The sequence below is a fragment of the Pelodiscus sinensis genome, chromosome 12 (assembly GCF_052426305.1).
Source record: "Pelodiscus sinensis isolate ZL-2025 chromosome 12, ASM5242630v1, whole genome shotgun sequence".
NCBI classification, from domain to species: domain Eukaryota; kingdom Metazoa; phylum Chordata; order Testudines; family Trionychidae; genus Pelodiscus; species Pelodiscus sinensis.
Genome location: NC_143063.1, coordinates 49,356,085 through 49,367,755, shown reverse-complemented (window position 1 = coordinate 49,367,755; position 11,671 = coordinate 49,356,085). Strand labels below are relative to the sequence as shown.

At 60.0% G+C, this 11,671-nt stretch overlaps 1 protein-coding gene across 2 annotated transcripts; it reads right to left on the bottom strand.

The window, feature by feature from the left end:
* Window positions 1-431: 431 nt before the first annotated feature.
* On the bottom strand, window positions 432-9,902 carry CDK10 (cyclin dependent kinase 10). 2 transcript variants are annotated; one of them, XM_075939830.2, is made up of 14 exons: window positions 9,745-9,902; window positions 8,343-8,415; window positions 7,604-7,675; window positions 7,311-7,413; window positions 7,028-7,109; window positions 5,543-5,610; window positions 4,567-4,619; window positions 4,201-4,270; window positions 3,287-3,346; window positions 2,894-3,017; window positions 2,679-2,818; window positions 2,165-2,217; window positions 1,960-2,075; window positions 432-1,433 (listed from the first exon to the last, which is right to left on the bottom strand). In XM_075939830.2, the coding sequence occupies exons 1-13, from the start codon at window positions 9,838-9,840 to the stop codon at window positions 1,978-1,980; spliced, it is 1,092 nt and encodes a 363-aa protein (XP_075795945.1). In that variant the 5' UTR covers window positions 9,841-9,902; the 3' UTR covers window positions 432-1,433; window positions 1,960-1,977. The 2 variants fall into 2 exon arrangements, with proteins under 2 accessions (XP_075795945.1, XP_075795947.1); XM_075939832.2 differs by having other exon boundaries at window positions 8,343-8,491; window positions 9,745-9,873.
* Window positions 9,903-11,671: the final 1,769 nt, after the last annotated feature.

Sequence of the window (11,671 nt, the reverse complement as noted above, 5' to 3'; positions counted from 1 at the left end):
ACCTGCCCATTAGCGGTGGCTCTTGCTTCAGGCTGTCATGCCCTTAGTGGGGTGGCACTCTCGTTGAGGTGCTCCAGGAGATGCGCGGTAGGGGGAAGCTGTGTCGTCTGTGGTGGGCGCAGTCACAGGACCACAAGCCTAGCCGGGCGCACTCAGGCCCCTGCAGGGGTGGAATTAAGGCAGGTGGCAGTGCAGGAGGCAGTGATAGTGCTAGAGTGCACTGGCCAAGGGAGCGCAGGAAGTCCTGCCCCTCACCTGCAGCGGGGGCTGCCTATCCCTGAGGCTCCAGCTGCTCAGTGGGGGGAGATCTCAGGCTGCCGGACTGTGCTTCCAGGACTCTGCTCTCCCCCTCCACCCAAGGGGCCCGCTCTGGCTGAGCAACGCTACATGAAGAGCAGCCAGTCCCGCCTGGGATTAACAAGCCAGCTGGCCAGGAGACACTAAACCCCTTTTATTGAATAACCACAAGGAACAAAGAACCAAGGGCCAGTGTGCGCGGGGAGCGGGGCAATGCCCAACGTGCAGCATCCAGCTCAGGTGGGACAATTATCGTGAGGGAGGGGGGATTGTGGCACGTGGTCGCTGGGGGTAGAGAGAGACGAAGCGTGAGTGTGACAGCGTGTGTGCACTGGCTGCTGCTGGGTACGATTCCGAGAGAAGTCACGGGCTGTCTCAAAGGGAAACCTCCCGAGTCACTTACCATCCATGCGTCAGCCCAGAGCAGCTCTACTGTGGCCCCCCTTGCTCTGCAGAGATGGCAGGCTGGGGGACACCCTGACTTCAGCGCTCCCTGAAATTGCAGGAGAATCCTGGGAGCAGCTCGGCTGAGGGACAGAGCAAGGTGGGGAGGGGGGGGAGAACAGCTGGACGCAGGCTGCCAGCTGTAAGCATGCATGCTCTACTACTCAGCTGGGCGGGCCAGAGAGAAATGCTTGGCAGGCTGGATCCAGCCCCCAGGCCTGATTTGCCCAGCCCTGTTCCAGCTTGTAACAACCCAGCAGCCATCTGTGGTTGGCTGGCCCTCCTTGTCTCTCGCTGCCCTAGGAATGTGTTCAGATGCTGCCCTTTCCTTGGGGCTTCTGCCTGCAAGCAGGATCCAGCTCCCGGGCCTGGTGATAAGCCAGCCGCTATGAAGGATGTGACCGTCCGTGGGTGGAGGAGGGTGCAGGATTAATACGGCCTCTGCCCTGGTACAAAGAAGATAGACCAGCCTGTCCCTAGAGCACATCTCCAGCAGCTGCATTTGAATGGGAGTTCGGGGAACCACCTCCTTCTCCGAGGCAGCGCTGGACCTCCCAGCCTGAGAATACCGACAGGGCAAGAGAAGCTTGTGGTGTGTCCGCTTGGGGTCCCGCAGCAGCTGCTTACAAATCCTCCATCCGCTCCCAGCACCTTCCCATCCTCCGCTTTGGATGTTCCCGCAGCTTTGAAGCCTTCAAGAGAAGAACAGAGACGGAGGCTGGATCCAGGGCAGTGGGCAGGAGAAAGGCTTTCAGGGGGCTTTGGGCATGAGCTCAAACAGGAAAAACGACACTTCTCAGGGATCAGCTCCTGGGACTGGCGTGGCGGCTCGGGGAGCAGAAGCCTTCCAGGGTGAGAGTAGAGCCGTGGCTGGGGAGCCTGGCCTCTCTCCTGGCATGTATCTGGGAAAACTGGCTCCAGTCTGTTGCAAGCAAACCTGAGACTCCTGGGCTAGACAGAGAAGCAGGGCAGTCCCTTATGCTTTGGCCTCTAGTCTTGTCCCCATGACAACCCCCTGCCAGCTGTGACAATCACAGCCCAGGAGGGGGTAGTGTTGCGGGTGAGGAGCATGCACAGGGCCGCGGCAGCGGCACTGGCAGAGCTGGGATGGGGCTTGTGCCCTTCACTCTCCTGAGCCCCTGGCTCGAGACGCTTAGCGGCCCGTCGGGTGACGGGGTCCCTGCTGGTCCGTCGCCAGGGCCCGGCAATGGTTCTTACCCGGCGGGATGTGCCGCCTCAGGGCTTGCTGCGCTTGGCCTGGCTCTCCGCGCCGCCGGGAGCAGCTCTCTTGTTGCGATGGTGGGGGAAGGTGGGCATGAGCTCCGGCTCACAGGCTGGAGAGAAGGGGAGAGGGACTGAGTCTCAGGAGCGCCGGCTCACTCTCAGGAGCGGCTGACTCTGAGCCGCACAGGGAATCACTTACGCAAGGGCTTTTCTTTGAAGTAGGAGCTCTCCAGGCAGTCTCCTGCCGTCGCCCTGGGGAGGCAACACAGGGGATAGGAAAAGTCCATCATCTCCCACAAACACCCCCTCAGGAAACCCCTGAGTGCGACCTTCCCATCACGCTGTGCCCTGCCGGCCTGCTGCTTTCCTGGCCAAAGCGCAGTATCTCCCATGCTGGGCTCTTTCAGCATAATCCCCGAGGCCCTGCCTGCCCCAAGGCATCTGACCCGTGCTACCCTGTCCCACAGCAATGAAACAGGAACTGGCACCCTGCCCTCTCTCGCACAGCTGGCCTTGCGCTTTGCCTTGATCTGCTCAAGCCTCGGGAAGCAGCTGGCTACAAACGTAAATGAGCCCTCAGCTGGGGCTTCCTGGAAGCTGACAGCTCTCCACACATTGCAGCCTGCCCTGGCAGGAGCCGCACCCACCCCACACACTGCAGAGCCCAGGCCCATCGCGCCATGGCCCGTGCTGGGCTGCAGGTGGCTCTTTACCTCTTCTTGGGGTCGTACATGAAGAGGAAGTTGAGCAGGCGCAGCCCAGCCTCCGACAGCCACGGAAACTTGTGCTTGAGGTTATTGTACGGCTGTTTCCGCAGGGTGTACTGGCTCACCAGGGGCAGCTTGGAAAAGCCCTGAGGGGAGAGGGAAGCGCAGGTCAGGGTCAGGGAAAGGCGAGGCAGGGCAGGGCATGCAGAGCGAGCACTTACCGGCCAGATGTTTTCATTGGGCGTCCCTAGCAGCTGCACTATCAGGTCGATCTGCTGGATCTCCGAGCTGCCTGGGAGTAATGGCTTGTGGGCCAGCAATTCCGCGAGGATACATCCCACTGCCCTGGGGAAAGAACAGGCCTCCTGGGTTAGTAGGAAGCAGGCAGACAAATCCCCCGCATCAGACTCCTCCTTTGCCCCCAGCAGCAGACCCTTCTGTTGCTGTGGGCGCACCTTGGCCCGGACTCCGCGGGAGACAGTGATGCCGATGTGCACAGTGCTTCCGGAAGTCCTGAGCTCTCGCCCTGACCCCCGTCAGTCCCATGGCCGTCCCCCAGCAAGTGCTGCACATTCCCGGCAAGAGCGTTCCTCTCCAATATGAGATCCCCTTACCACATATCTATGCCCGTGGTCTGGGTTGTCGTTCCCAGCAGCAGCTCCGGGGCTCGGTACCTGCACGACATAAGCAAAGGACAGAAGCTACTCAGAGAGGGACCACGCTGCTTTCAGGCAAAGCCAGGCCCAACGCCGGGACAGCGAGGTACCACAGCTGGGGACATGCACCAGCACAAGAGGGACAGGTCAGAGCCAGAAGTCTGCTTCTGCACGCGGGCCGTGCGATACGAAGGGAGCAGGTTACAGGCACCTGATTCACACTAGCCTCAAGCAACTGAGCATGAACCCGCCGTGTGACGCTATAGCAAAAAGTGCTAATGTGAGCCTCGGGGGTACACATAGGGAGAAGCGAAAGGGAAGCTAATCTTGCCTCTGTGCAGTATTAGTGAGACCAAGACCAGCCTTTTGCACCCAGGTCACTTTTTCACAGGATGCTGAAACACTGGAGAGTGCAGAAGTCACAAAAAACTTGAGGACTGGAGAAAATGCCTTGCAATGAGGGGCTTACAAAGCTTGATCTGTTCAGTTTATCTCAGGGTGTTCACCCCCCCCCCTTCTCAGCACTGCTGCCTGGATGGTTTCTCAGACAGCTCTGAATGGGGGACAGGCCCATATGCCCCAATAGCACTGGGAGGGGCGTGTGGCGTCCTAGGGCCAGAGTTTAGGAAGAAGCGACAGCCTGAGGATTGCGGTGTGATGGAAGGCGCTGAACTCACGGTTGATGTGAAGAGGTCAGGGACCAGAGCCCCCAGGAGAGGAAGCCTTGCAGGAATTACAAATTGGTGGGGCTCCCAAAACATGTCCCAGATGCTTCCCAGTCTGGGTGTCTTGGTCACCTAGACTGACTGTAGGTCTCACCCACAGGGTTCACAGTAGGGTGACTCACCCAGGACTAGGCACAGCCTACTCACCAGAGGGTGACGACTTTAGGCGTCATTGGTTTTAGTGGTACCCCATGAGCCCGAGCTAGCCCAAAATCCGCTGCAAAAGAGAAGATTCAAGGTCAAAAAGCAGGCCAGCTACTGCCCATGCCTCTGCATTACAAAGTGAGGAGAGAGCCAGAGCATCTGTGGAGTAGGGATGTGAATGGTTAACGGGTGATTCTTACCGGTTCCAGTTAACCAGCTGGGCTGGAGCGGCCCCCTGCCCACCCACCCCTTTAATAAGTAAACCAGTTACACGTCATGTTGAACCAGTTAACCAATTCAATGGGATTTTACATCCCTACTGTGGAGCTGTGTTAGCAAAGGGGACAAGCAGTCATGAGGGACGCTCACCTATCTTCACGCAGCCTTTGTCGGTCATGAGCAGGTTAGACACTTTTAGATCCCTGCATCAGAAAGAAGCCAGTTACTGATGTTGTGTTAGGCCATTCCGTGCCGGTCAAGAGGGTCTCCCTCTGCCCCACTGAGAGCCAAGTGTGACAGGGCATTTGCCCTGCACTGGCCTTTTAAGGGCAAAACACCAGCCCTGAGTGAGGGCTGCAAGCCAAGCCCCAGCTGAGGCAGTTCTGCTAACGAGAGCCCAGCTGGGGGTTATGTAAAGAGGGACTCCTGGAGGTGGGGGAAGAGAGAACTTGCTGCTCTGGATAGAGCAGTAGGGCCCTGACTTCCAGGGAAGCGGGTGGTTTCCTGGAGGTAGAGCAGTGCTGGGGAAGGAAGGAAGGAAGGCAGGCAGGCAGGCAGGCAGGCAGGGCTGGGGAGGCTCTGGCCAAGCAAGTTCCCAGGCTACAGGCCTGAAGCTACTGGGGCGGCAAAGGGCAGCCATGGTAGGCAGGGGCAGCGGGTCCACACCCCTTGGCCAGTGATGAGTGGCCATGACAGACTGCAATTTGCCCCTGAGGCGGGGGCTAGATGGAGACTGGCAGTGGGTCACTGAGGCAAGGTGGGTCGGTCCAGGGGAACTGGGTGTTCCCTTGGAGGAGAACAGGGTGCCCTGGGGAAAGGAGGATAAACACCCACCCCCAGAAGGGGGGGCTCAGACACTAGCATAGGCATTGCTGGAGGGCAGCATCCTGAAGAGAACACCATGGTCAAAGAGAAACCCGGGGAGACACCAGCCTGCTAGAGGGAGGCGTCCAGCGAGCCAAACCAGCTAATTCCCAGGACTGCCGGCAGGAGGTGCTATGGTGGTGAGCATACCAAGCTAACAGCCCAAGTGGCACAACTAGCTCCCAATGTCTAGTCTGTTACCCAGTGGACCCTCCTCCCCATACAATCTCTTTACCCACAGGGCCTTTCGCTCTGCCCTTACCTATGGATGATGAAGTTCTCATGAAGATACTGAAGGCCCTTGAGTACCTGTAAGATGATACACTTCACCTGTGAACGTAGGGAGACACGGTTAGCAAGACAGCATCCCATTACCACTTCACCTGTATCTGCACAGATACCTGCCCACATCCCCCTGGTATCTTAGTGCCTTCCAGTCGGGCATTAAGCAATGTGACTAGCAGTTGCTGATAGCTTATGTCCTGGTTCATTTTGTGCAGAAGCTCAAGGCCATGGCAAAGCTATGCACCCTAGTCTGGAGCTCATGGCCCAAAGCATTGTAGCAAAGGGGTGGTCTATCTGCAGTGATGCTCACAGGGTTTAACGCAGGCAACAGGCAATGCCCCATATCACTGAGAGCCGGGGGGGAGTGATTATTCTAGCCCAGTGGTCTCCAACCTTTTTAAGCACGAGATCACTTTTTGAATTTAAGTGCAATCCAAGATCTACTTCAATATAAATACCCTTGTCCCTTCTCCGAAGCCCCACCCCTGCTCACTCCACCCTCCCTCTCTTGCCCATCCTCCCTCACTTTCATCAGGCTAGGGCAGAGGGTTGGGGTGCAGGCTCTGGTCTTGGATTAAGGGATCTGGAGTGCAAGAGGGGCTCTGAGCTGCTCTTGGGGCAAGCAGTTGGGATGTAGGGGGGGTTCTAGGTGCAGGCTCTGGGACAGTGTTTGGATGCAGGGGTGCTCGGGGCTTGGAGTGCAGGAGGGGGTTAATGACTGGGGTAAGAGTTCACGCTGGGGGCTCCAGCAGGGTCCTGCCTATCTCTGCTCCTGGGGTGGTGGTGCAGTGGGGCTCAGGCAGGCTCACCCCTGCCCTGGCCCTGTACCACTCTCAAAAGCAACCAGCAAATTTTCTCCATCCCAAGTCCTGTTGTGCCCCCTCTCTGCTCCGCGGAGAAAGGATACAGAGTGGGAGGGGGCACCCTGACATCAGCATCCTCCTGTCCCTTCCCTACCCTGCACAGAAAGCAGGAGGCTCCTCAAGGGAAGGGGCAGATCCAAGGCAAAGGGCAGGAGATGCACAGCAGTGTGAGGAAGGGCAGTCGAAGTGCCAGCACTTGGCAGCCTCTTGGCCAAACCAGTCAGGATCCCCTGCCAGCGGCTCCAAGATCTACCAGTCGATCCCGATCGACTGGTTGGTGACCACTGTTCTAGCCAATGCAAGGCAGGAAACAGAGGCCGCCAAGTTATGATTAACTCAAGTCCCGTGACCTGATGACTGACAGCCAATTTACAGACTGGCGCTGTCTCCCAGCAGCCACCACCAACTCCCCCAAGCACTGGACGCTACCGACGCAAACGGCCGCCATGCCCTGGGCCAACACCTATGAGACAATGCTGCAACAACAATTGGAGACACACTGGAATCTGGATCCTCGGTGGTAGGCTGCTTGCATTGGTTAGAGCCACAGCACTCTCTTGCTGCGGGGAGTGGTAATGCACCGGCACAAGGACTTTTACCTGCGCCTCAGAAAAGGGCGTCTGCATGTTCTCGAGAAGGCTGGCGAGATCCTGCTCACAGTAACCCATCACCAGGAAAATACTGCAGGAGACACACACCACGGTCAGTCGCCTCGCTGCAGTTCCACTGTGCTGACCACCCCACCGGTCACCCAACTACCATTCCTGCCAAGGGCAGGGAGAGTACTGTGCCACATGGCATGAATGGGGTAGGGAAGAGAGGACATATCACCTCCTCTGTAAGGGAGGGCAGGTGCAGAGCCAAGTACTATGGGACTGTCACCTCTCCAGATGGTTTCCCACAACAACCTCCTTCAACTCCACGATATTGGGGTGCCGTAGCTTCAGAAGCAGGGTGATTTCCCGCAGGCTGCTGATGGGGATTCCTGCAGAGAATGGCATGAGTCCCACATTAGAACTCCCCCTTGAATCCCCTGATCTGAGGCCCTGATATGGCTGTGCTGTGCAAACCACATTTCTGAAGAAGGGCTTTAAGAGAGCCCTCCCACCTCTAAAATCCCAGCTTTAGCACAGAGCTTGCTAGGAAGAGCAACTTCCCTGCTCCTCTCCTCTTACCATCTTTCTCCTTGTCCATCCGCACCTTCTTTAGTGCCACAATCTCATCCGTCTGGGTATCTCGAGCACGGTCTGAAACCGTAACACACACCATATGGTCAGGAAACACCAAACTCTGCCTCACAGCAAAGGCAATGCCTGACCCACCATAGTCAATGGTTCACTTGGTGACCAGTGTCAGTTAGGGATGCGACAGCATACAGGTGTAGACAGTTAACCGATGAGCCTGGGCTCGTTGGTTAATCTTCACAGTTACATGCAGGGCTCCCTGCATGCTGCTGCCTCTGTATCAGAGGCAGCAGCACAGGGGAGCGGGGGAAGGAGACAGGTAGGAGCTGGTGCTCATGGGGAGCCCATCAGAGGCAACAGCCTAGGGGGCGGGGAGACAGGCAGCTCCGTGGGAGTCAGTGTTCAGGGGGAGCTGCCTGCCCTCCACCCTTGCATGAAAAATTCAGTGGTTACACGTTACCTGAACACACACATTTTAACATCTCTATTGACCATCACCTCAACACTGTGGGGGCTTATGGTGAATCCTCCCCCCAACTGATGTCTTCATCAGTGCGAAACAGACAAGATCCTGAAAAACGGGTGTAGCTGCCCTTCCACCTGTGCCACTGAGTATTTTCCAGTCATGAGACACTGGGCCATGAGATGTTGCTGTCAGCACCCCCCTCTCTCTCACACACACTCTGCTGGAAGCAAACTGGCTCCTGCTACTGAAGCCTGCAGCACTTACACACGATGCCATAGGTCCCTTCTCCAATTCGATTCAGCTTCTCAAACTCCTTCACGCTCCGGCACCTTCCCAGCTGAAAGCAGAGAGCCATCATGTCAGACCAGCCACCTCTGCATCACAGCCCTTCTGGGCCTCCTCTCCAGAGCAGCCTGGGGGCAGCATTCAGTGATTAAGGCTTATGGTTTTCATTGTGAAGTTAGTTTTATCTGGCACTCCCCAGAAGCTGGACTAAGTCACTGCTGCTAGACTGGCGCACAGCTTGGAACAGCCACATGATAGAGACACTGCTGGAAGGTGCTCAGCTCCTAGAGCGACGATGAGCATAGTCTAAGCACTATAGGCTAGCACAGCTATGGGACAGCATTTTAGTGGCAAATGTAAAAGCTTTAGAAAGGCCCAGGGCATCATGCTACAAGCACAGAATTAGTGTAACACTCACAGGACCATTAGGCTATGGATACATTGGCAAGATTTTGCACAAAAGTGCCTGCTTTTGCACAAAACCTTGCTGCCTGTCTATACTGGCCGCGAGTATTTGCACAAGAACAGTGACGTTCTACTGTATGAAATCAGTGCTTCTTGCACAAATACTCTGATGCGCCCGCTCAGGGATAAGTTCTCTTGCGCAAGAGGCCAGTGTAGACAGGTAACATCAATTTCTTGCACAAGAAAGCCCGATGGCTAAAATGGCCATTGGAGCTTTCTTGTGCAAGACAGCGTCTACACTGGCACGGATGCTTTTGCGCAAAAGCAAATCTTTTGCACAAAGGCACCTGCCAGTATAGACGCTCTCTTGCACAAATACTTTTAACGGAAAAACGTTTTGTTAAAAGTATTTGCGCAAAATCATGCCGGTGTAGACGCAGCCTTGCGTTAAAGAGTATTTGTGCAAAATCTTGCCAATATAGATGTAGTCCACCTGTTCGGACACTGGAACAGCACCACTGATTTGCTTTGTGAAACGTGAACGCAATCTGCCACTCACCGGCTACCCCTGGGCTGTGCCCAGCATCTGGCCAGCTGTTCTCAAGTGGGTCTGCAAGCACACCCCTCCCTCATTCCTGTGCAGCGTTTCCACCCCTGCGCGTGCCACGGGAACTGAATCCATGAGCAGACTTCTGCCTGTAGGTCTGCACCTGTCCCCGTGCGGGTCACCCCACACCCAGGGGCTGCAGATGCAAAGTGCATCCAGATGTGTGTGGGGGGGGGGCACTTCTGCGTGTCCCTGCTCCCAGGGCCTGGCCTGGGCTTTCCCATGGCGAGGCTCTCGGGACCCCACCTGGGAGCACCCCCCCCCCTTCATTCTGCCCCTCCCCCCAAACCCCTCCCCCCACTCCTGCCCCCTCCCGCGGCCCCCAGGCCTGCCTCAGCCCTTTCCCGCGCGCGAGGGGGCGGGGCTCACCCTGTCCTCGCGGGGCACCGGGAAGAAGCCCCCCCCGCGGAGGCGCTTGAGCCGCAGCACCTCGGGCTCCGGCTCGGGACCAGCGGCCTCCGCCATGACACGGGGAAGGGGAGGGCGGAGCCTCGCGCTCGGCCACTGCGCATGCGCACCCGCTGCCCCTCGGCCGCGCCGGCGCAGGGCGTGGCTTGGCCCGCCCTCCCCTCAGAGTCCCTAGCGACGGTTGCTAGGCAAGGCTGCTGGGGCACGTGGGGCCTGCAGAGCTCACCCAGGCCCGGACACCCCCCGTGACCCCGCCCCGCCTCCTCCCGGCCGAGCCCCTCCCCGCCCCGCGCGGACCCCGCCCCCCGCGACCGCTCCTCCTGCGGGAGAGTGACACCGGCACGAGCATGGACAGCGGGGGGCGGGGCGGGGGGGGGGGAATGGAGGTGCGGGGGCAGGTCGGGGAGGGGTCCGGGCGGGGGGGGTGGAGGTGCGGGGGCGGGGAGGGGAGGGGTCCGGGCGGGGAGGGGCGGGGGCGGGGCGGGAGGGATGGGGTGCGGAGTCCGGGCGGGGCGGGGGGTGATGGAGGTGCGGGAGCGGGGCGGGGAGGGGTCCGGGCGGGGCGGGGGAGGATGGGGGTGCGGGGTCCGGGCGGGGCGGGGGGTGATGGAGGTGCGGGAGCGGGGCGGGGAGGGGTCCGGGGGGGCGGGGCGGGGGGGGATGGGGGTGCGGGGTCCGGACGGGGCGGGGGGGGATGGGGGTGCGGGGTCCGGGCGGGGCGGGGGGGGATGGGGGTGCGGGGTCCGGGCGGGGCGGGGGGGGATGGAGGTGCGGGAGCGGGGCGGGGAGGGGTCCGGGCGGGGCGGGGGAGGATGGGGGTGCGGGGTCCGGGCGGGGCGGGGGGGGATGGGGGTGCGGGGAGCGGGGCGGGGGGGGATGGGGGTGCGGGGTCGGGGGGCGGGGGGGATGGGGGTGCGGGGTCCGGGCGGGGCGGGGGGGTGGAGGTGCGGGGTCCGGACGGGGCGGGGGGGGATGGGGGTGCGGGGTCGGGGCGGGGGGGTGGAGGTGCGGGGTCCGGACGGGGCGGGGGGGGATGGGGGTGCGGGGTCCGGGCGGGGCGGGGGGGATGGAGGTGCGGGAGCGGGGCGGGGAGGGGTCCGGGCGGGGCGGGGGAGGATGGGGGTGCGGGGTCCGGGCGGGGCGGGGGAGGATGGGGGTGCGGGGTCCGGACGGGGCGGGGGGGGATGGGGGTGCGGGGTCCGGGCGGGGCGGGGGGTGGAGGTGCGGGGTCCGGACGGGGCGGGGGGGGATGGGGGTGCGGGGTCTGCGCAGGGCGGGGAGCGACTGGGGTGGAGCTGTAGGGTCTGGGCAGGAGGGAAAGGGGGGGCACGAGCTTTTGCGTGGCTCACAACACCGAACCCCAAGCATGGCCTCGTGCTGCTCCTGTTGGCCCTGGAGCAGCAGGGAAAGCCCCCAGGAAGCACGTCCCTGCGCTGCCCTTCCCCAGCTGAGGGAGGGGCAGTTGTCTCCCACGCTGCGCTTCTTCCCCACAGGCTGGTTTCGGTGGGGACCCTTGGGGCTTTCTCCCCCCCCCCCCCGGAATATTTGCTGAAATATTGGAATTTCTGGGACATTTCATTGGTTTAAGGGGACAAGGGGAGAGAATATTTGAAATCGGGACGTGTGGTCGGCGTTCTTATGACTCAGCACGGCGTGCAGGGGCATGCCTGTGAAGAGAAGGCTTCCAGGCAGAGGTGAAAGTAACAGACATTTCCTACGGATACCGCCCTGTCACAACCCAGGTCCCTGCCAGCTCTTTACAAAGCTCTGTGACGGGGTGTGCGTACCCCACTCTAGAGCAGGAGGGGTAAAAACCCGGTGGCTACGTCTAGACTGGCATGATTTTCCGCAAATGCTTTTAACGGAAAAGCTTTTCCATTAAAAGCAT